The following is a 23,132-nucleotide window of genomic DNA, read 5'->3' as shown; positions in this document are numbered from 1 at the left end:
GACAATATTGAAAGTTGAGACAGTTCACAAATGTGATATGACACGCAAGAGAAAAATAAAAGAGAATTACATAGAATAAAATATCTGGGTTATGAACATAATCTATTTGGGTGTAAAAAAATTAATTACATCGTGAAACGAAAGCACTTTGGTCACAAATTAGTTTGAAGTGAACAAAGTCGAATGATAAAAAAATAATAAATTGAGTTTAGCGATCTAGTAAATATGATCTTCTCTATACAGAAGGAGCTAACAACTTTATGGTACATAAAATCTGAAAACGGATTTCCAGGTTAATATCATTCCTGAAATCCATATCAAATCTAACAAAATCGCCACGCTGTGAATTTCAATTTGTAAGGAAATACATATTCACTTGTATTTATAACAAAAATACCTAAAAAAATCTAAGTTTTGTCATGTCAGTCTTCTGTCCTCTGCATTTACAATCAAACTTTGTCTATTCGATAGCTTCACAACGGTCAGCATTTTGTAGGCTGTAGCAGCCGCTAGTAGCTGGTTGTTGTTATTAACGTTGTCGTTGTGTATAGTCATCATGTCCGGATCAAGCTACGATCGTGCAATTACCGTCTTCAGTCCCGATGGACATTTGTTTCAAGTTGAATACGCACAGGAAGCTGTGAAAAAAGGATCAACAGCTGTTAGTATCTAGTGGATGTGTTCCAAAGGTTTAAAATGCGCCAAAAGGATAAGTGGATACCGGTAACCCAAAGGTCATGCAGTAACAATATTTGCTTACTCATACTTCGTAAGACGGGGGTAATATTGCATGTACTGCGACAAGGTTATTTTCAATTATTTTTATTGAACATTAAACTCGCAATTTGTGAATTTGGCTATTTTTTTTTTTACTTAGGAGATGGCAGGTGTTCTATGTTATAACGAAGTTCCGAACTATGTAGATATTTTTCTCAATGAATCTGGATAAGGCATCCCTTGTAATGAAGACGATTAAATATGCTCAATTTAATAGCGAATTTCAGGGAAAAATATGAAGATAATTTGTGACCTGTGGAAAGATGAAGATGTTACCGAACATTTATTTTTATGCCCAAAATTAGGACAGCTAATGAATAAAGACATAGGTTTAGGTACGCTGAAAAATCCTAGCAGGGATCTGGCTGCATTTATATGTGGGGCAATGCGTATAAAAGAAGAATTTAAGAAGTCCAAACTAATTACCACAATAGGTTGCCACAGACTGATGATAGCAAGGTGTTATCCTATCTAATTTCGGTAACGTTTTACTTTATTACAGGTTCTCATTGCGAACAGGAAATATGTTTTCCTGTAGCAAATAACATGATTTGACCTTCATTTCAACTGCAAACAAACAGAACAACCAGTTCGACTAACTTTAAGTAGCCGTACAGGTTGCTGTTATTACGGATGAAATGAAGGTGAAAACTGGATAAATCACGTTATTTTCTATGGGAAAACATATATTTTCTGTTAGTGTTTAAATATAATGACTTGTTCAAATTCCGTGTCACTTTACTCGTTAAGAACGTATGTACTACAAACGCTAACATTAGCAATGTTACGCAACGTTACGATGCCATTGCTGACGTTAGCAATGCTACAATAATATTAACGTGTATTATAAAGCATTTTTTCATGTACCCTTTACACAATATATAAAAAGGTACAAAAGGGTACAGAATCTAACATACCAACCTAACCTAACCTAACCTAGAAGTTCCCAGGTCACAATCTCTAGCCAGGAGCAAGCCCTCGGACCCCCTTCCCAGGTCACAAACTTTCCCAGGTCACACCCCCTAACCAAGGTTCTACCTGCAAATATATAAAATTAAAGAAATTAATGACTGACTTTTATGACCGCGACGACAAAACTTGTGGGTCACCGGGGTGTTGTGACTGTGACATCTTAACTTATGCATATCCGCATCGCCGTTTCTTCTTTGTCTTAGCTTAGTACTGCACTTGGGTCACTGCAAATGTTGGGCTATTACATTATGAGATTTAAGAAAATTATCAACATTGGAATTCACCGAAATACTTTCAAGTATGGATTACTGCAGTCATACAAGTTTCTAAAACTTCCATCGTAAAATATGCTAAAAGACGTCACTTGAACTAACAAAGACCTGACTTGGACAAAGGTTTCCACAGAAAAGGTTTTGTTGGAAGGTGGGGGTAGGGAAATATTAACCCCCACCCCCTCTGCAAACTTTCCATACGTAGGGGTTCGTGATTGGTTAACAGAAAAGCAACGGAGTCTAGAGAAAACATGAATGAACCAGAATGGGAAACTTGTCCAGAGCAAGTATTTATGTGAAATCTGGGCGTGATAAGGTAATAACAAAATGTATAAAAGTAATATAGCAAGATAAAATGGAGTGTATGATGAATAATATTTAATGGGAATATAAAATTAGGTGATTTTATAAGATACAGTATCGGATAATAAAACGAGTAATACTGGGGTCAAACGTAATATGTATACGAAGGTATTACATAAAAGGAATGGTATATATAGTTGTACTGAATCAAGTAAAATACTTTATAAAGCGGGTGAAGTCAAATAGTTGAATGAGCGGTTAAAATGACATAGGGGAAAATGGGGAGGGTTTATAAGAGAAGAAGTAAGCCTATTGGTGGAGGGGGAGTTTATGCGCAGGTGGAAGGAGTTTGTGCAGAAGGTCGAAAGTTGCTATCTACAAACGAACGAACAAGAACAACTACAACCGACCTGTAGAATGTCAACAAATAAATGAAAAACACTGCTAATGTTAGCATAACCCTGGACAGGTATGCTGGGTCGTACGCGACCCCTACAGCATGTTCAAAACCTGTTTTTTCCCCATAAATCATCAGCTGTCTCGAATATGGAAGTGATCGACCTGCAAGGGGTGACTAGTCTACATGCCATTGTCTGCTTTAGGACTGATTTTCGTCCAACTTCCCTCCTTCCCCGTTTTTTTACCCCCCCAGGAGTCGACCTCGACCCTGAAATACCTTTACAGTATAGGGGTAAGTGATCAAACAGGAAAGTTATTACATAATTATAAATTGTCGAACAGTGTTGATACTTGTTTGGTTCTTTATAGTTGGAAAGTGTGGGTGGATGGTGTGTCTACCACTTGCATGACATTGGTTTTGGCTTAGATGCCATATATTGCCATGAGGTCCATTTTCCCTCAAATGCTAATTTCTGAATTTTTTTTTATTTTTTGCAAATTTCTGATTTTTTTCTATTTATTTTGAATTTATCTTCAATAATGACCAGCAGGCAGTATTCCCTCGGCATGGATGTCATCAACACACTTCTAATGGAGTTAAAAAGAGATGTTGATGATAATATGGAGCTTGTAACCTCATGTGTTTGATATTTATTTCTCATAATTTCTCCTTCGTATTTGTCAATATTTTTCTTATGTGTATTAGGTACTTGAAATTGATTTATATAGTGTTTTATTATTATTATTGTCATCATTATTATTATAGATCATAGTTTATGTATATATAATAATTTGATATTATTTTACTTTTTATTGGTCAGCAGTTTCTTATTTTGATTTCATTTTACTTTGATTGGCTACCGATTGGCTATTTGATATCCTTTTATTTGTATTAGTTACTAATTCTATTTTCTCTTGCTGTAAGTATGGTATCAATTTTGTGTTGATCACATCAAGCTTCCTGAAAGGACTCACTGTCATAGCTGCCCACCTAAGACTGACCACATGACAAACACCACTTGTTTGAGGAGCAGGAAGCCTGTTTGTCTATAGCTTCAAACTGTCTTGTATCTGAACTGTACCTGATATTTATAGCTAGGTTAAATCATGAAACTTTCTTTTTTTACTACTTGTTTGTATAAATACGGAAATTTTAATCTTTACAAAATAGATATCACCCATTTTTTATCTGAAATTTATTTCAAAGAATTTAAATTTTATATGATAAAAATAATTGTCAAACATCCAGAAAGCCATCATATCAGTTTTATTCCAATCCACTAATAATTAGATAAATAAATAACACCTTGAAATTTACTTACCCATTCTCCATTTCAAGTGGTAGATTGGGCTGTAAGAGTTGTTCCGGTCTGCGGCCATTTTGTTGACATACCCGAAAGGTAAGTTGGCATATCTCTATATATTCTTGTTCTGTACATTATTCGTGACATTTTGGTATATTTTAATGCATAAATATCATATTTTATAGGAGATACAATGATTTTCATAAGAAATTTACATTGTGAAACTAGGACGTCAAAAAATGACCTTTAGATTTCGCCCCTGATATAACAGTAAGTTACATCTTAGTGCACATTTTATTATGTATTTCTGTTCAAGGATAATATGAGTTTATTCTATAAAGAAATTAGCCTCTTCCTATTTCATTTAGGTACCAGAAAAAAATAGTGAAACTTGGACTAGTTTTTTGGCCAAAAAAAATTACTTTTTTTTTTTTTTTTTCATTTCAGATCTTGACATCTATGGGTCCAACTCATTTTCAGCAATTACACGCTGTTGCTTTGCCATTAAGAAGGTGTCCCTAAAGGGATTTATGTGTATATGTATATTTCTATTTTTTGTGAATATTTACGTCAAGTCTTTTTTTTTTTGTATACTTAAATTTTTAATATATTTCCAATAAATAGTTATTTTGTAGATGGGTATCATTTATATTTGTTCCGTAACCGAAATACAAACCACGCTATTTACATTGGGTTTACCTTTTAGCGCAGCTGAAATGGCGAGCCATTAGAATTTAACGAGGGTGTATTACCCCCGCGCTAGTTAGAGGGGGGGTAGGGGAGTGGTAGCTAGCTACCCCCCCCCCTCACACACAGGTGAATGCTCACTTTCACTTTTGGCTCGGACTGTGACAGACGTCTCTGTCTTGGTCCTCTCTTGGCAGCCATTGTTTGTTTTGTTTTGATCGCTTACTTTTCTTTTACTCAATATATATGTAAACATGTTTTCATGTTTGTATATATATTTGAGTATAGGAATCAGTAAGTTTCCTTTTCAGAGTTGTGTGTGTAGTGTACGATATCTATGTGGAGTCCTCGGCAGTTAGACCACCACGGCGTAATTTTATGGGTGGCGATCGAGTTTGACTTCGGTCTTTCTCTCTCTCTCTCTCTTGAGGTCGTTCACCCTTTTACTACGTGTTACTACGCCCTTGTAGCTTCCTTTACGTGTGGGGGGGTTGCTACGCCGTACGTTTGTCTCAATTAGTTTATGAATCTAATTGTAGTTGTTAATTTTTCAGCTTGTAGAAAGATTCCTTTCGGGGTTTTCGTTCTTTCTTTAGTGTTCATTCATTTTTAAATTACATAATTACATAGTTTCATAATTATAATTGTTATAATTCTGTTTTGGTTACAGCTCTCCTTCCGTGAGTGTAAGTGGTTGTGAGGGCACGTGCCTGTTGTGTAATTCTTGTTTCCTTTCCCTCGGGATTCCTCTTCGGAGCCTTCCCAGGGGAATGAATGTGTACTAATGATTTTTGTTTTATTTTTTTACAGTTACCGATCTAGTTCGTTTCTGTAATATGGCAACGGTGTGAGCTGTCTTGTTGAGGCCTGGGTATTCGGCTGTTGCTGCCTCCCCCCTTGTATTTTCGTCAGGGGCGTGTCTCCTTCTACTGGAAGTACTCCCGTGACGACGGACAGCTCTCCAGTTCATTTTAAAACTCTCAGGAGGCTTGCCACCTTGGGCGGGTAACTTTCCTTCCGAGGGAAGTTTTTCCTGTCCAGGCTTGAGTTTTTCCCCTTTTGGGGGGTTCTTCTCTTGCCTTTTTTTCGTGCGACTATGCTCTTGGTGCTGAGCGGTCACACCTGCAGTTTCGCTCAAGGGGCTGGGCAACTGCAGGAGCCCCTCTTCGGAGAAATGCTCCTTTTAGGTCACTGGCTGACCAGTCTCTTCTACGAAGTGTTTCTCTTTCGTTCGCGAGAGAGTACACTCATAGAGACTCCTCTTCGGAGGATTCTTCTGCTGCTGTTGCTGTTGGCCTCCTTCGCCGTAAGGCCCACCGTCCGCCTCGTTGTAAGGGCCTCTCATCTCCCTATAAGGGTGCTAAGAGGCGCCTTTTTGAATCTCCGTTTGCAGCCTACAACTCCTTCTTCTTGATCTTCCGCCTTGGTGCAGATGGACAGCAGTCTGATCTCGTCTTCCGACGGGCAACGGTCTTCCCGACGGGCAACGGTCTTCCCGACGGGCAACGGTCTTCCCGACGGACAACGGTCTTCCAACGGACATCAGTCTCCCGGCGGACAGGCAACGGTCTTCCGATGGACATCTGTCTCCCGACGGACAACGTTCCCTTCGGGGCAAAGGGTTGCCTCCCACTGGGGTTCTTCCCTTGCGTGTCAGGGTTCCCCTGCGCGCCCTTCTGCTGTGTTCTCTCCTGCTCCTGCTCAGTGTTAGCGCACAGGCGCTCTCCTGCTCATCAGCGCTTTATGATCGCTAGCGCTCTCCTGTTCGCCAGCGCTCTCCTGTTCGCCAGCGCTCTCCTGTTCGTCAGCGCTCTCATGATGATCATCCCTGCTGTTCCCGTTGGTTCCTGTTACGCGCCCTGTGCGCCCACGTTCGCCCTCGCGATCTAGAACTTCGGTTCAGGTCTGGGCCAAGGACTCTTCTTCTATGCGCAGGCTTCCACGCGTTGCCTTCTGCTCGTCAGCAATCATCAGCTCGCCAGCGTTCACCTGCTCGCCAGCGCGCACAGGCGATATTAGTATCGCCTATTCAACAGCGTTCTACACGTCAGCGATCACCTGTCTCTCGGCGATCTCCGGATCGCCCGCGTGTGTTACAGCCGGCGCGCCAACGTTCTCCAACGCTTCTGAAGGAACATGGTTCGCCAGCTACTAGCTCGCCATCGCGCGATCTCCCAGCTGCGCATGCTGCTCGCCATCGCGCGATCGCCCACCCGCGCATGCTGCTCGCCATCGCCCACCCGCGCATGCTGCTCGCCATCGCGCGATCGCCCACCCGCGCATGCTGCTCGCCATCGCGCGATCGCCCACCCGCGCATGCTGCTCGCCATCGCGCGATCGCCCACCCGCGCATGCTGCTCGCCATCGCGCGATCGCCCACCCGCGCATTCTGCTCGCCATCGCTCGCCAACGCGCCATCGCCAACCTGCGCATCAGCGCTCACCAGCTCACCACCGATCGCCTGTTGTTCCACATCGCCAGCGGTCTTCCTCACCCACGCGACAGCGCGTTTCCTCGCCATCGCGCTAACGCTTGCGTTTGCCGCCTCGGACTCGCGCTCATTCACCTGCCCACCCTCGCGACCGCTCGCCTGCGCGCCCACGTGCCTGCACGTCTACGCTCATGCGCGTCCGCACACATGCTCTCCAATGTTCGCCCGCGCGCGAACCAACGGTATTCCATCTCGCGGACGGACGGTGTTCCGTCGCGCGAACCTATACGGTGTTCCGTCGCGCGAACCTATACGGTGTTCCGTCGCGCGAACCTATACGGTGTTCCGTCGCGCGAACCTATACGGTGTTCCGTCGCGCGAACCTATACGGTGTTCCGTCGCGCGAACCTATACGGTGTTCCGTCGCGCGAACCTATACGGTGTTCCGTCGCGCGAACCTATACGGTGTTCCGTCGCGCGAACCTATACGGTGTTCCGTCGCGCGAACCTATACGGTGTTCCGTCGCGCGAACCTATTCGGTGTTCCGTCGCGCGAACCTACGGTGTTCCGTCGCGCGAACCTACGTTGTTCCGTCGCGCGAACCTACGGTGTTCCGTCGCGCGAACCTACGGTGTTCCGTCGTGCGAACCTACGGTGTTCCGTCGCGCGAACCGACGGTGTTCCATCGCTCGAACTTACAGTATTTCTTCCCACGAACGTCGGCTTAATTCTTGCAGTATCCATTGCTCGTCTATGGGTTATCGCTCGCCGACCACCAGCTCTCGCCCTTCCTACCACGCTCGCCCTCCTTCTGCGCTCCTTCGCTCACCTTCGTTTGCGTTCCTGCGTGACCGCTCATGGGCGTTTCCACGTTCGCCCACGCGCAAATCTTTGAATTACCATCGCGCGAGCTCCAGGGCGATTGCGACCACGATTCCCACTGGGGTTTTCGCAGCATGGCCAGCCTGGCGAGTTCTTCTGGAGCGTATATCCAGAACACAGCCTCACCCCGTAAACGCAGAGCATGGCACTTGCAAGAATAGGAAGAAACTTCAGGGAGGTCTGAGCAGCACTCCTCTTTCCGGAACCTGGGTTAGCCCTTCCCCGTCATTCCCTGGAAGGATTTTTGGGGGGCTTTCCGTTCAAGATTTCTCCATCGGCATAGGGGTGACTGCTTACCCCTTCCTCTGGGGGCTTACCAGGTCCTTTCCCTCCTCGGTTACGGCCCAAGGTTTGGTTCAAGAAAGCTACAGGAAGATCATGGGTACTTTCCTCTTCTCGGGCTCAGGCACCTTGGCCTTTCGTCGTTAAGTATCTAACTTGCGGACAAGCTCGATGTTGTACCATCTGGACGCGCTGACTGAGGGCTTCCTTCGGGTGTCTCATCTGTGGAGGTCGACAACCTCAGACACCCTTCCATCCTTGAGAAGAGTTTGTTTGTGCCCAAGGACAGAGACTTAGACAGCGGCTGTGCGGAGGAAATCGACTTCCGTTTTCACTCCTCCAAGGCGCTTTCTTCCAGACTCTGCAGGGCTCCAGCGCCTTTTTCTTTCAACCACGTCGGCCTAAGTTATCGGCTATGACAACTGAGACAAGGTGTCCAATTGCAGGTCCTAAAGGGAGCGGCAGAGTTCACGAACTCTAGGATTGCAGGTTTCTCGCTGGGAGGATGCTTAAGGTTTCTAATCCGAATGACAGCTTCCCGATGCCCATTCCCGCACAATCTCTGTGATCAGCCAAGGATATCGCGCCTGCCGTCTCTGTCAGCGAATTCAGTGTCTTTGAACTTCTATGCCATAGCGTCGGCAAGAGTTGCCCGGTTGGGCAGAATGATCCATACCTTAGACGAAGGTCCTCCATAGGATCATCGACGGCTTCACCCCCGGCCTCTTCAGTCGATCCTTTCTTGTAAGGAAGGATCTGAGAGGGGAGTTCCGTAGTCGACCTCTCAGCCCTAATCAAGTTTGTCGAACAAACTTCGGCCAGCGTAGAACAGCAGAATCGATCAGACTGGTAACGAGGCGACAGGACTCCTTAAACCCTGGATCGGAAGGACGGGTACTTTCAGTTTCCATTCCATCCATCTTCCAGGGAGCTCGTCGAATTCAGCCTAGACTGCAAGTATTCCTGCTTATGATGCAGTGTGGCTATCCCGCCGTGGCATAGCAGGTTTTTTTCCCCAGAGAACTCTCCCTGCTTTCCTCATGGCCGCTCAGGTGCAGGCTTCCGCCTCCTTCGCTTTTTGGAGGGCTGGTCAACTCCGGTAGGCTCGGGTTCAACCTTCTTCAGCGCCGGGACAAGCTTCCGAATGCTTACCATGAGTGTGGGTTCATGGTATTTTGCTTGGAGCCTTCTCCTCAACATCTGGAGTATCTGGACATGATATTGAGTCAACGGCCTTACCACGTTGGAAACCCCGCTTCTCGTCCGTCCAGCGAGGTTAAGCAACGTCGGTTCTGGTCGGTACTTGGATGGGTGACCACCTGGGGCCGCCAGATTCTGTTGCCACATCCTCCGAGCCTTCCTTTCAGTTGACTGTGGCAAGACTGAGGGGAGTCGCAGTACCTATTCTCAGTCAAGCAGAGCTTTCAGCCCTACCTTGGGACGTTTCCTAGTTCTCCTTCCCTCATTGACCCGTCTATAGTCCGAACGGTCGCCTCAGGATAAGTTCCATGTGGGGCGGTCCAAGTTCCGGTTTAACCGAACTTCCTGGCCCCTATGGGACCAGCGGAACTATTAGACCTGCAATGGGTGTTGACCTATGGAACCTCTTGATGGTAGTGGATATTCTCGTCCTTTCCCCACATTCTTGATGCTGTTCTCGGACTCGTCAAAGGAAAGGGGGGGGGGGCATGTTCCGGTCCAGGCCTATGGTCAAGACCTGAAGGATACCTCTCCATCATTCAGGCAGGCTTAGGGGCCGTAGTCTGGCCCCTCTACAGATTATTATTATTATTATTATTACTTACTAAGCTACAACCCTAGTTGGAAAAGCAGTTTGCTATAAGCCCAGGGGCTCCAACAGGGAAAATAGCTCAGTGCGGAAAGGAAAAAAGGAAAATAAAATATTCCAAGAAGAGTAACAACAATAAATATCTCCTATATAAACTATAAAAACTTTAACAAAACAAGAGGAAGAGAAATAAGATAGGAGAGTGTGCTCGAGTGTACCCTCAAGCAAGAGAACTCTAACCCAAGACAGTGAAAGGCCATGGTACAGAGGCTATGGCACTACCCAAGACTAGAGAACAGTGGTTTGATTTTGGAATGTCCTTCTCCTAGAAGAGCTGCTTACCATAGCTAAAGAGTCTCTTCTACCCTTACCAAGAGGAAAGTGGCACTGAACAAGTACAGTGCAGTAACCCCTTGGGTGATGAAGAATTGTTTGGTAATCTGTGTTGTCAGGTGTATGAGGATAGAGGAGAATATGTAAAGAATATGCCAGACTATTCAGTGTGTATGTAGGCAAAGGGAAAATGAACCGTAACCAGAGAGGAGGATCCAATGTAGTACTGTCTGGCCAGTCAAAAGACCCCATAACTCTCTCGCGGTAGTATCTCAACGGGTGGCTGGTGCCCTGGCCAACCTACAGCTCCTGCCGAGTCGCTCCGTGCGCGTCGACTTTATTATTCTGGCGTGTTGTAACCAGCAGGGGACGCATTTTCACACCTTCACATTTTGCAGTAGAGATACCGGGATGATTGAGATACTCTCAATACCACCATCGGCTCTCTCATTCCAGGCAGGGAAATGTTCTCTCTGACTATCCGAGCAGAGCCTCGTAGAGAGTGTACCTGGGGGTCTTTGACCTTGAGTAACCAGCAAGTCCTGGTCTGGGAGACCTGATCGCGACAGCTTGGAACCTCAAGCTTCCGCTGTTCTTCCCCCCAGTCTCAGACCCCGAGACTCTGGCAAGATGCATTCCGGTGATGGTGGGACAACTTCGACGCCTGCGTCTTCCCTCCTTTTTGTCTGTGGACAATGGGTCTCAACAAGACCAGGTTGTCTGTCAACCTTTCAATGGGAGAGCTCCACTGGGACTATGCGCAGAACGGTTTCTGGACCCTCTGCTTCCCCTGACGGAACTCCCGGGAGAGTTTCTCCCCCGGCGCAGACTACTCAAACAACCACACTGCAACATCTCTACCGAACCGGGGCGTCGCTTCGGCTTCATGCCTGGAGACACTATGCCTCCTCCTCAAGAAGAGACAACCCGCTACAGTCGCGGTACGGAGGTCGCTTCATCTGCGATAGTCATCCGCAGGGGTCTTCCAGGCAAAGTGAAGAGTCTTCGGTGGTTGGTGCCGTGGGAGATATACCTCTTCCCTTGAGGCCTCTTCTCCAGCAATAACGGTCTTATTGCCTTTCGGCGGGAGGAAACTCCTTTCTGCTCTCGGCAATGAAGCCTGTCGCTCAGCCTTTCCCTGACCTTCAGGCTTAAAGGAATAACTTTTCCTGCCCGCTGGATCTTTCCTCGCTCATGCGAAGCTACGATCGTCCCTGCCTTAGTCGGAGGAAGACCTCCAACTTGGAGCATGGCTCGGACTTTTTAGTCCCTTAAGAGATCTTCTCAAGACCCTTTACGACGGGCCTCGGATTGTATTCCGCCTTGGGTCTCCTGCTCACTCTGGCCACGGCCAGTGTGTAAGCAATCTTCTTGGTCTCGTACGACTCCGCTCTTTCTAAGGAAGAGGGGAAGGCAACATTCAGGTTCGCTCCTGAGTTGTTGGCTAGACTCAGAATCTTGGGGTCCCGGCCCTTCGGTCCAATTCCTTCAAGATTTCGAGTCTCCATTCTGTATCTGATATCCCAAAACCTTGTCTTTCTTGCCAGTAAAGGAATCGAGAGGTTAGCTTTGGGAACAGCTGCAGTTTGTCCTCAGTTGCAGCCGATTTTGGAGCACAAGGAGGACACGGGGGAGAGTCATCAGTATACCTCTTCAGCTCGGACTCAGGACATTCATCTCGACCTGTCTCCAGACCCTCCCCCGTCACGTCGCCCTACAGCACGATGTTGGATACATCGCAACGTCCCTCGCCTTCGAGTAATACTACTCTGTGACGCAGGTGCTACAAGCTGGAGTCTGGAAGCGTCTAATGACCTTCACAGCCCGCTTCCTGCAGGGCATAACCCACAGGAGTTTCGATACGTTTTCTATCACTCTGTGGTGGCTACACAACAGCTGGTCTAACCTCAGGCTCCTTTTTGGACAGGTAGCAGAAGGTTGAGGGCATTGTTATCAGGTTTTAGTCTGCATGAACGAAAGAAGTATGTCTGGCCCTTATTTCTTTCTTCATCATCCCCTCTACGGGGGAGCAGCATCCTGGTCTCTGCATAGCTGACCTCGAACCTCTGCAGGTAAACCATGCTTAATTGTGTTCCGAGTATTGAGTCAATACTGTCGCGTCCCCCATACCCTGACGAGGTGGTATTGGGAACGTCCTAACCCAGAGTTCCTTCTTGAACTCCAGGTCAACTGCCTAGGACGGGTCACACTTCTTCCTTCACACACAAGCTTATGTAGGCCACACGGTTCCTTGCGGAGCAAGGAACTTGTTAGGTGCAGGGACTCCTTTTCTCGAGTGCGACTCACTCGGATTCTGAGTCCCCGGGTAAAGCCAAAGCCAGTATGGCTGGGGACTTTCCACCCTACCTAAGGGGTAAGTCACCCAATGTAAATAGCGTGGTTTGTATTTCGCTTACGGAACAAATGACAAATTCGAAGATAATTTGTATTTTTCCTAACCATACAAACCTTAGCTATTTACACATATTTGCCAGCCAGCCCTGTCCCCCAAGACAAGTCCTACCTCTAAGTGAAAGTGAGCATTCACCTGTGTGTGAGGGGGGGGGAGGGGTAGCTAGCTACCACTCCCCTACCCCCCCCGCTAACTAGCGCGGGGGTAATACACCCTCGTTAAATTCTAATGGCTCGCCATTTCAGCTGCGCTAAAAGGTAAACCCAATGTAAATAGCTAAGGTTTGTATGGTTAGGAAAAATACAAATTATCTTCGAATTTGTCATTTTCAGTAGTTTTTAGCATTCTTTGAAGTATTTTTAGCAAGTCAAACAATACAGATTTATGCATAACTAAATTTTTCCTGAATTTTTTTTGGAGTCGGGGTCGCGCACGACCGATTATACCCTTAAATGGGTGTCCGAGTAGCGTACCTATCCAGGGTTAAGCTAACATTGCTAATGGCAGGTCAATATTACCGTATTTTTTCATCGGTTTATTATACATCCAAGAAGGTAATGTATAGAGAAGAAAACGCTTGTTTTTTCATTATATACCAATTTCCCCAGTATGTTTTCCCCACCCAAAACCCCGAGTTCCCACTGGGGATCCCTCATTATCTTTGGATATAGATATATATATATATATATATATATTTCTGAAACTATTCATTTGCGACGGGAACGAGTGTCATTTTCGAAGAGCGGAGTTTTTTCTATAGAAATAAGTAGTTTTTTCCCTAGGTTACATTGCCCTGTAATACAGTACAATAATACCCTTATAGAATAACTTCTGTTTTCTTTGAAAATGACACTCAATTTCACTGCAAATAAAAACATTTTATCTGAAAAATAATAGTCAATGGGGTTAGCATGCGTAAGCTCAGCATGTACCACCTGCCAATATATAGGAGCTTGATGTTTTTCTTATTTTGCAAGTGCACGGCAGAGCAAAAACCATTAGATTTATCCCAAATATCCCCGTTCATAGACGGTCTAACAGGTTTCCGGTTTATTTGATGTAGAAATGAAGATCAAATTCTATGAAAGCATGTTATTTACTATAGGGAAAACTATTTTTTCCAAATTTTGTTCCGTTCATAACTATAATTTTACCAAGGGAGCCTTTGTATATCGTTGGCCAGTTCCTCACACATTCATTAAAAATGGACATCAACTAACCTAAATTTCCCCCCCCCCCTAACCTAACTTACAAGCCGTGTCCTTACCTACATACCTAACGATGGGGGGGGGGGGGGCTAATGCCCCCTGCTACTCCCCTTACACTGCTGTATTCCAAGTTAGGCATAATAACACATACAGGTGGCTGCTATCATACATGCACCCCTAACCAAGTTTCATGAGATTTTAGACCCCCTCAAATAAAGACAGGAGACCCCAGTGGGAAACACTGTTTCTTGTGGTGGGGAAATGGTAAAAACAAGTGGATTGCAGAATACTAATGATCAGTGCAAAATAAACAAGACAAGCAGTTGCAAAAATATATGGGTCATGTAAGCAGCTTAAAATTAAAGTATCCTAATTATAAATGATTCACATCAAGTCCTTCTTATGGTTTTTTCTCAGCCATGGCTTGCAAAAAACAATTTTAAATATTTGACTTAGCCGGTGAATATATAATAGCTGCTACTCAGCGGCTCGACAGAAAACACACTAAAAAAACTCGCGAGCGATCGCTATGAAGGTTGCGGGTGTGCCCAACAGCGCCAACTATCGGTCAGATACCACTCTTGCATGTAAACAAACCCTTCAATTCTTCTCTGTCGACCTTGACGACAAGACGTATCAATACTCGCTGTAGAACGTGGAGTTTTCTCAACATATTTGGTGAAGTACTTCATTTTGGTTTGAGCTTTCGCAGTGCAGGTGTTTTTCCTCAACATAAACTCTTGAACTCTTTATTGAATCAGATTATTTGTTGATGACTTGGATTGTTTTTTGGAATTTTCTTTGACTAATTCAAAATGGCTGACCCTTCACAAGTACCTAGATTTCGGAAGTGTAATGCTAGGGACTGTAATAGGCGTCTTCCAAGGGCATCTCTCGACCCACATACTGTGTGTTCCAATTGTCGGGGTAAAACCTGTCAATTGGGAGATCGGTGTGAGGAATGCGTGGGCCTTTCGGAATTCGATTGGCTCGAATACGATAAATATGCACGTAGGCTAGAGAGAGATAGGGTAAGGAGGAGTTCATCTAGGTCTGTAGATTTTTCCTCTCCACATGCCCCTGAACCTAATCCTTTCCCTGTAGTGGTTGTTCCTAACCCCCCTTCTAGCACTCAGGAACCATCTATGCAAGACATGTTACGTGCTATTCATGCCTTGGGGGAAAAAGTTGAAGCGTTAGCAACTGATCGTAATCAACTCATGGCTGACGTGAAGGAACTTAAGTGTCAGAGTGCCACGGCGGAAAGTGGGAAAGTGATTAGTGCGCAAAGTGTTGTGAACAGTGTTGCGACCGAGGGTTCGTCTGTTCGTGCCTGTCGTTCACCTAGTCTGGGACCTCTTGCAAGCTCCCAAGCCCAGGGGAGAAGTAATGTCGTACGACTTATGGGTTCGAGAGGCCTTAATCAGCGAACAGACGTTCCCTCTATGGTATTAGGCGTATCTCACCAAGATCGCCCCTACCATAAGACGAGAGAGCCCATTTTCTCCTCGTCTTCCGAAGGCTTTTCACGCAAGAAACCGTGGAGCAAGGTTTCTAGGCCTCTTAAACGGAAGTCGGTCCCTTCAGGACAGGTCCAACGTCCTGGATGTAGTCATTGGGACAGTTCGGACCCGTTGCAGTCATCGGATGACTGCTCGCCGCCTAAGCAAGGCAAGGTTGTGCCGTCTCAGACGTTAACCCCGTCGGTTACCGCACCCATTCCCGTGGACCCTAAATGGGTTATACTGCAGGACATGCAGTCTAACCTTGCCTCCCTTATGGAAGACTATTCTGCCGATAAGGTTTCCGTTGAGCCTAGCCGTTTATCTCATCAAGATCCTGGCCTTCAGCCACCCAAACGTTCCTTTGTGCGTCCTGTTGACGTTGGTGTAGCCAAGTCACGTCAATCAGTTTGTTTAGAACCACACTCGATGCGGTCTCGTGTGGATTTTCAGCCGCATTTGGACGTTAGGCAACTTGCTGATGCTCCTGTTGACGTTCAGGACGTTCGCCAACCATCGGAGTTGACTTGTTTTGACGCTGAGCGTCAACATCCGCAGTCTTAGAGTTGTTTTGACTGCTCAGACTAGGCGGTCAAAGCTTTGTCGGGTGGACGCTGTGCGTCCTCACGCACCTGTTGTTGTTGACAGTTCACAGACTGTCAAGCAGTTACATGACGTTGCGTCCTGGTCCGCTACTAATGCACCAGTGCGTGTGGACGCGGCGTGTCAAGCATTGCCAACCCCTTTGCTTGTTTCTCAGCAGTTGTCAGATGAGGAACCTTCAGATGAGGACGTTGCTGACCCTCAGCCTGAGGATCATCCTTCAGATATTGATGAACCCAGAACAGTTCCGCCATCAATGGACTTTAAGAAAGTCATGTTAATTTTTAAGGAGTTGTTTCCCGATAACTTCGTCTCTGTTACTCCTCGTTCACCGCCGTCTGAGTTTGTTTTAGGCATACCTGCTGACATGCCAGCCTTTACAAAACTTGTGCTCTCTCGCTCATCCAAGAGAGCTTTACGGCTTTTAGGCGATTGGTTGGAAACCAAGAGGAGTTTGGGGAAGACGGCCTTTGCCTTCCCTCCATCTAAACTCTCGTCTAGATCGAGCGTCTGGTATGCCACGGGAGAAGTTCTCGGCTTGGGAGTCCCTGCCTCTGCCCAGGGCGACTTCTCGAGCCTTGTAGACTCTCCCCGCCGCCTAGCCATGAGACGCTCGAAGATTAGTTGGTCATCTTCGGACCTTGACCATCTGCTGAAAGGCATTTTTAGAGCCTTTGAAGTTTTCAACTTCCTTGACTGGTGTTTGGGAGCCTTAAGTAGGAAAATCTCATCGGCTGATAGAGATGTCTCCCTACTCATTATGTCCTGCATGGATAAAGCCATCCGCGATGGATCCAATGAGCTCTCCTCCTCTTTTACTTCAGGAGTCCTTAAGAAGCGAGAGTCTCTTTGCTCTTATCTGTCGGCAGGAGTTACTCCCTGTCAAAGATCTGAGCTACTCTTTGCTCCCTTATCAAAGTTTTTGTTCCCTGAACATTTGGTTAAGGACATAGCTTTGTCACTCGTGCAGAAGGACACCCATGACTTGGTAGCGTCCTCTGCTCGCAAAGGGACTCCTTCGACATCCTTTTCTGCGAGACCAAGGATAGACACTCCGGCGTCCAGGTTTATACCGCCCTTTCGTGGCAGAGCTCCCAGCAGGAGAAGTACTCGTGCCGAGGGAAAGAAAGGAAAGAAGAGAGGAGCCGAGTCCTCACGTGGCAGAGTCTGACTGCCCGTAGCCTCAGACAGCAGTAGGTGCCAGACTCAAGAACTTCTGGCAAGCCTGGGAGAAGAGGGGCGCAGACAAACAGTCTGTGAGGTTGCTCAGAGAGGGGTACAAAATTCCATTTGTACACAAACCTCCTCTAGCGACTTCCCCCATCGACCTCTCTCCCATGTACCGAGAGGAATCAAAGAGACAAGCCCTGAAACTAGAAGTGTCTCTTTTGCTAGAGAAGGGAGCGGTGGTGAAAGTCTCGGACCTTCAATCACTGGGGTTTTACAACCGCCTGTTCCTAGTACCGAAGAAGACAGGAGGTTGGAGACCGGTGCTAGACGTCAGTGCCCTGAACGTCTTTGTCACGAAGACAAAGTTTACCATGGAGACCACGAAATCAGTCTTAGCAGCGGTCAGAAAGGGAGACTGGATGGTCTCTCTCGACCTAAGAGACGCATACTTCCACATCCCCATTCACTCAGAGTCCCAACCTTTTCTGAGGTTTGTTTTCGACAATGTGGTGTACCAGTTTCAGGCCCTGTGCTTTGGCCTAAGTCCTGCTCCTCTCGTGTTTACGAGGCTTATGAGGAATGTGGCAAAATTCCTCCATTTATCGGGAATCCGAGCCTCCCTTTACTTGGACGACTGGCTTCTCAGAGCCTCGTCCAGTCATCGCTGTCTGCAGGATCTTCATTGGACATTGGATCTGACCAAGGAATTGGGACTTTTGGTCAACATGGAAAAGTCCCAGCTGATTCCATCCCAAGCTATACTGTATTTAGGGATGGAGATTCGCAGTCCAGTTTTTCGGGCTTTTCCGTCTGCCCCCCGAATAGAGCAAGCCCTGCTCATAATCCAACGGATGTTGAAGAGAGAACGTTGCTCAGTCAGGAATTGGATGAGTCTGGTAGGGACTCTATCATCCCTGGAGCAGTTTGTCTCGCTAGGAAGGCTACACCTTCGACCTCTCCAGTTCCATCTAGCTTTTCACTGGTAAAAGGAGAAGACGCTAGAGGCATGCCTGAATTGGTGGAACGACAATATCAGTCTAAGAGAGGGACTTCCCCTAGCAGTTCAGAAACCAAACCACGTTCTATTCTCAGACGCATCGGATTTGGGTTGGGGTGCGACCCTGGACGGTCGGGAATGCTCAGGTCTGTGGACCTCAAGTCAGAGGAGCATGCACATCAACGGCAAGGAGCTTTTGGCAGTCCACCTGGCCTTGATGAACTTCGAGAGTCTCCTTCGAAACAAAGTGGTGGAGATCAACTCGGACAATACCACAGCCTTGGCATACATTTCCAAGCAAGGAGGCACCCACTCCCTGACACTGTACGAGATCGCAAGGGACCTGCTCACTTGGTCAAGAGATCGAGGCATCTCCCTGTTAACGAGGTTTATCCAGGGCAACTTGAACGTCTTAGCAGATTGCCTCAGTCGGAAGGGTCAGGTAATTCCTACGGAATGGACCCTCCACAAGGACGTGTGCAAGAGGCTTTGGGCGACTTGGGGTCAACCCACCATAGACCTCTTTGCAACCTCGATGACCAAGAGACTTCCAATCTATTGCTCTCCAGTCCCAGACCCAGCAGCAATACATATAGACGCTTTTCTTCTAGATTGGTCTCATCTAGACCTATATGCATTCCCACCATTCAAGATTGTCAACAAGGTACTGCAGAAGTTCGCCTCTCACGAAGGGACAAGGTTGACGTTAGTTGCTCCCCTCTGGCCCGCGAGAGAATGGTTCACCGAGGTACTTCGATGGCTGGTAGACTTTCCAAGAAGTCTTCCTCTAAGAGTAGACCTGTTACGTCAGCCCCACGTAAAGAAGGTACACCAAGGCCTCCCCGCTCTTCGTCTGACTGCCTTCAGACTATCGAAAGACTCTCTAGAGCTAGAGGCTTTTCGAAGGAGGCAGCCAGTGCGATTGCAAGAGCGAGGAGAGCTTCTACCATTAGAGTATACCAATCGAAGTGGGAAATCTTCCGAAACTGGTGCAAGTCAGTATCTGTATCCTCGTCCAGTACCTCTGTAGCCCAAATCGCTGATTTTCTCTTACACCTGAGAAAGGTTCGCTCCCTTTCAGCTTCCACGATCAAGGGCTACAGGAGCATGTTGGCTTCGGTCTTCCGGCATAGAGGCTTAGATCTTTCCAACGATAAAGATTTACAAGATCTGCTTAAGTCTTTTGAAACCTCTAAGGAACGTCGTTTGGCTACTCCTGGATGGAACTTAGACGTGGTCCTAAGATTCCTCATGTCAGACAGGTTTGAGCCATTACATTCAGCCTCCATGAAGGATCTCACTCTTAAGACTCTTTTCCTGGTGTGCTTGGCCTTGGCTAAAAGAGTCAGTGAACTTCATGCCTTCAGCAAGAACATCGGTTTTTCTACAGAAAAAGCCACTTGTTCTCTTCAACTTGGTTTCCTGGCCAAGAATGAACTGCCTTCTCCTCCTTGGCCTAAATCTTTTGATATTCCTTGCTTATCTGAGATCGTAGGCAACGAACTGTTATGTCCCGTTAGAGCTCTTAAGTTCTATTTAGCTCGTACTAAGCCATTACGAGGTAAATCTGAGGCGTTATGGTGTTCGGTTAAGAAACCATCCTTACCTATGTCAAAGAATGCTTTGTCATATTTTATCAGATTTTTAATACGAGAAGCCCATTCCCACTTGAATGAGGAAGACCGATCTTTGCTTAAGGTTAAGACGCACGAGATTAGAGCTATAGCAACCTCCGTGGCCTTCAAGCAAAATAGATCTCTGCAAAGTATCATGGACGCAACCTTTTGGAGAAGCAAGTCAGTGTTCTCGTCATTTTACTTGAAAGATGTCCAGACTCTTTACGAGGACTGCTACACACTGGGTCCATTCGTAGCAGCGAGTGCAGTAGTGGGTAAGGGTTCTACCACTACACTTCCCTAATTCCAATATCCTTTTTAATCTGTCTCTTGAAATGTTTTAATATTGTTTTAAGGGTTGTACGGAAGGCTAAGAAGCCTTTCGCATCCTGGTTGATTTGGCGGGTGGTCAAAGTCATTTCTTGAGAGCGCCCAGATTAGGGGTTTGATGAGGTCCTGTTGTATGGGTTGCAGCCCTTGATACTTCAGCTCCTGGAAGTCTTTCAGCATCCTAAGAGGATCGCTGGGCTTCGTGAGGAAGACAGACTTACAAGGCAGAGTAATCGTCTAAGTCAACTTCCTTACCAGGTACCTATATATTTTGGTTTTGTTATATTGATAACTGTCAAAAACTCTTAGCTTATACGCTGTAAACTTAATTAACTCTGGTCTCTACCCACCGCCTTGGGTGTGAATCAGCTATTATATATTCACCGGCTAAGTTAAATATTTAAAAATGATATTTTAATTATAAAATAAATTTTTGAATATACTTACCCGGTGAATATATAAATTAAAGGCTCTCCCTTCCTCCCCAATAGAGACGCAGCGGGACGAGAAGAATTGAAGGGTTTGTTTACATGCAAGAGTGGTATCTGACCGATAGTTGGCGCTGGTGGGCACACCCGCAACCTTCATAGCGATCGCTCGCGAGTTTTTTGAGTGTGTTTTCTGTCGAGCCGCTGAGTAGCAGCTATTATATATTCACCGGGTAAGTATATTCAAAAATTTATTTTATAATTAAAATATCATAATACAGTAAAATTTCAGATAAGGACGGGACAACATTTCAAACAGAAAAAAATAGTTTTATCCTGTAGTAAATAATGTTTTCATTGAATTTGACATTTATTTCAACAGCAAATAAACCAAACTCCTGTTAGACACCCTTCCTTCCCAATGGCCATGAGTTGGAAACATAAGTTCAGTCGGGAAACGTCAGGAAAACCGGTGTTTATTTAAGTAAATATAGTAAAGCTAAAATTAATTGAATACTTGATTAACTATAGAAAAAACGGTGTTCCCTGTATTGAAATTATCGGATTCACGTAACTCGTGGTTCGTTGATTGAGAATATCTTTATAAAACTTAAAGTGGTTTTTGCTCTGCCGTTGCTTGCTTCGCCCTCAAGAAAAAAAACATCACAGCTCCTTTGTACTGGCAAGCGGTACATGCCGAGTTGTGCAAGCCTGCTCCGTTGGTCGTTATTTCTAGGATATTTTTTAAATAGTTCTAATAGTTACTGCTCCTATGTATTGGCAAGCGGTACATGCTGAGATGGGCAAGGCCGCCCCTTTGGTTATTGTTTCTTGAATATTTTTTTAAAGTATTCTAATGGTTTTTGCTCTGCTGTGGATCGCTTTGCTCATATAATAAATAAAAACCCCTGCTCCTATGTACTGGCAAGCAGCATAGGCTGAACTGCGCACGGCTGTGTATTTCTTGTATATCTTGTGTACTTTTAGATTATTTCTACAAAAAACTCTCTCTCTCTCTCTCTCTCTCTCTCTCTCTCTCTCTCTCTCTCTCTCTCTCTCTCTCTCTCTCTCTCTCTCTCAAAATGTGAGACCCTAGAGGTGATGGTAATTATTTCTAGGATTTGTTCAGTAACTGGAATACAAATAAACGATATTAATAGGGGTATTACTTGATGAGCGTTTAGACTTTTAGCGAGGGTTAACCACCCATACTTCTAGTTAGCGGGGGTGTGAGGATAGCTACCCCTCTCCCTCACATACATGTGACTAACTCAACTTTACTTTTGGCTTGAGGAGAGACACATTGTCTCTCTCCCCTCTCTAACTGACTGGCCTTTTGACTTTTTAATATTTTTTTTCCTTTTTTTCTTTTATACAGTATACAGGGGTATACAAAAACATTCTTTGTTTTATATATTTTTGTTCCAGTGCAAACAAACACTTCCACTATTTATATTGGATATATTGTTTTCATTGAACCTGAAGAAGCCATGATAATTATCATGAGGGATAACTACCACACCCGCTAGTTAGTGGGTTGGGGTGGGGTAGCCTTTGGGGCTCGTGACCAACACGCTCTGCTGTGTGAGTTGGAGCCTTCGGACTCCCTTTACCAAGGGTATGTGAGCTCTCGCAACCAGAAACCTTCGGTTTCCAGTGATGTTGAACCTTGTAGTTCTCGTGGCACAGAACCCCCGTGTTCCAGTTGCGCTAAGCCTTTGAGTTCTCGCAACGGTGATAACGTTGTGCCAGCTGGCGCGCGTTCTCACAGTCATGCTAAGACTCAGGTTTCACGTGACGGGGAGATTTCGGTCTCAATGCGCAGCTCCCTTGAGACCTCGAAACCCAGGTTACGCTGAGACTTAGAGCTCTCGGGCCCCCCCGCTATGCTGAAACCTCAATTTCCCGTTGCATGGATCCTTCGGGATTGCACAGCGTCAGGTTTGTTCAGTCCTGGGCTCTCAGACTAGACTTTATGTTGAACCTTCGGGCTCTTGTAACAGGGAGACCTCAGTCCTCTGTCGCATGAAACCTTCAGATTTGCGCGACACTGGTTTCACTCCTTTGTTTTCGTAACCAACATTAAGAGGAACTTTTTGGTCCCTGTGACATTTGTTAAGACAAGTCTGTAGACTCCCCTGATAGAGAGTTTCCGGACACTTGTGACTCCAGGTCAACTCTGTGGAATAGGTGAATGTGTTGACCCCCTAGCAAGTCGGTTCCTTCCCTTCCCCCAGGGAGTGCCTGCCTTTTCTCTGATATTGCATCCTTTTTGGCCATTGCGTGGTGTCAATGGTCCTCTCTCGAAGAAAGTTCTGTTCGAACTCCTTCAGTTGGGACCGGAGAAAATGCGGTCATCTTCCTCCACAGAGGTTGAACCTCCTTTTGTGGGCGCAGGTGCTGCAGCCCGTCGGTCAGGCTCTGAGTCTGTTT

The 23,132-nt window shown here is 45.9% G+C and overlaps 1 protein-coding gene across 1 annotated transcript in view; it reads left to right on the top strand.

The window, feature by feature from the left end:
- Positions 1-486: 486 nt before the first annotated feature.
- Positions 487-23,132, top strand: part of Prosalpha4 (proteasome alpha4 subunit) — an 87,895-nt gene continuing 65,249 nt past the window's right edge. Inside the window, exon 1 of the mRNA XM_068393596.1 lies at positions 487-661. Coding sequence (XP_068249697.1) covers positions 557-661 — 105 coding nt within the window. The 5' untranslated portion in view covers positions 487-556. The remainder of the gene's footprint in view (positions 662-23,132) is intronic.

Source organism: Palaemon carinicauda, chromosome 19 (assembly GCF_036898095.1).
Source record: "Palaemon carinicauda isolate YSFRI2023 chromosome 19, ASM3689809v2, whole genome shotgun sequence".
Lineage (NCBI taxonomy): Eukaryota > Metazoa > Arthropoda > Malacostraca > Decapoda > Palaemonidae > Palaemon > Palaemon carinicauda.
Note: the sequence above shows the minus strand (reverse complement) of the source record. Positions and strands in the feature narration are given on the sequence as shown.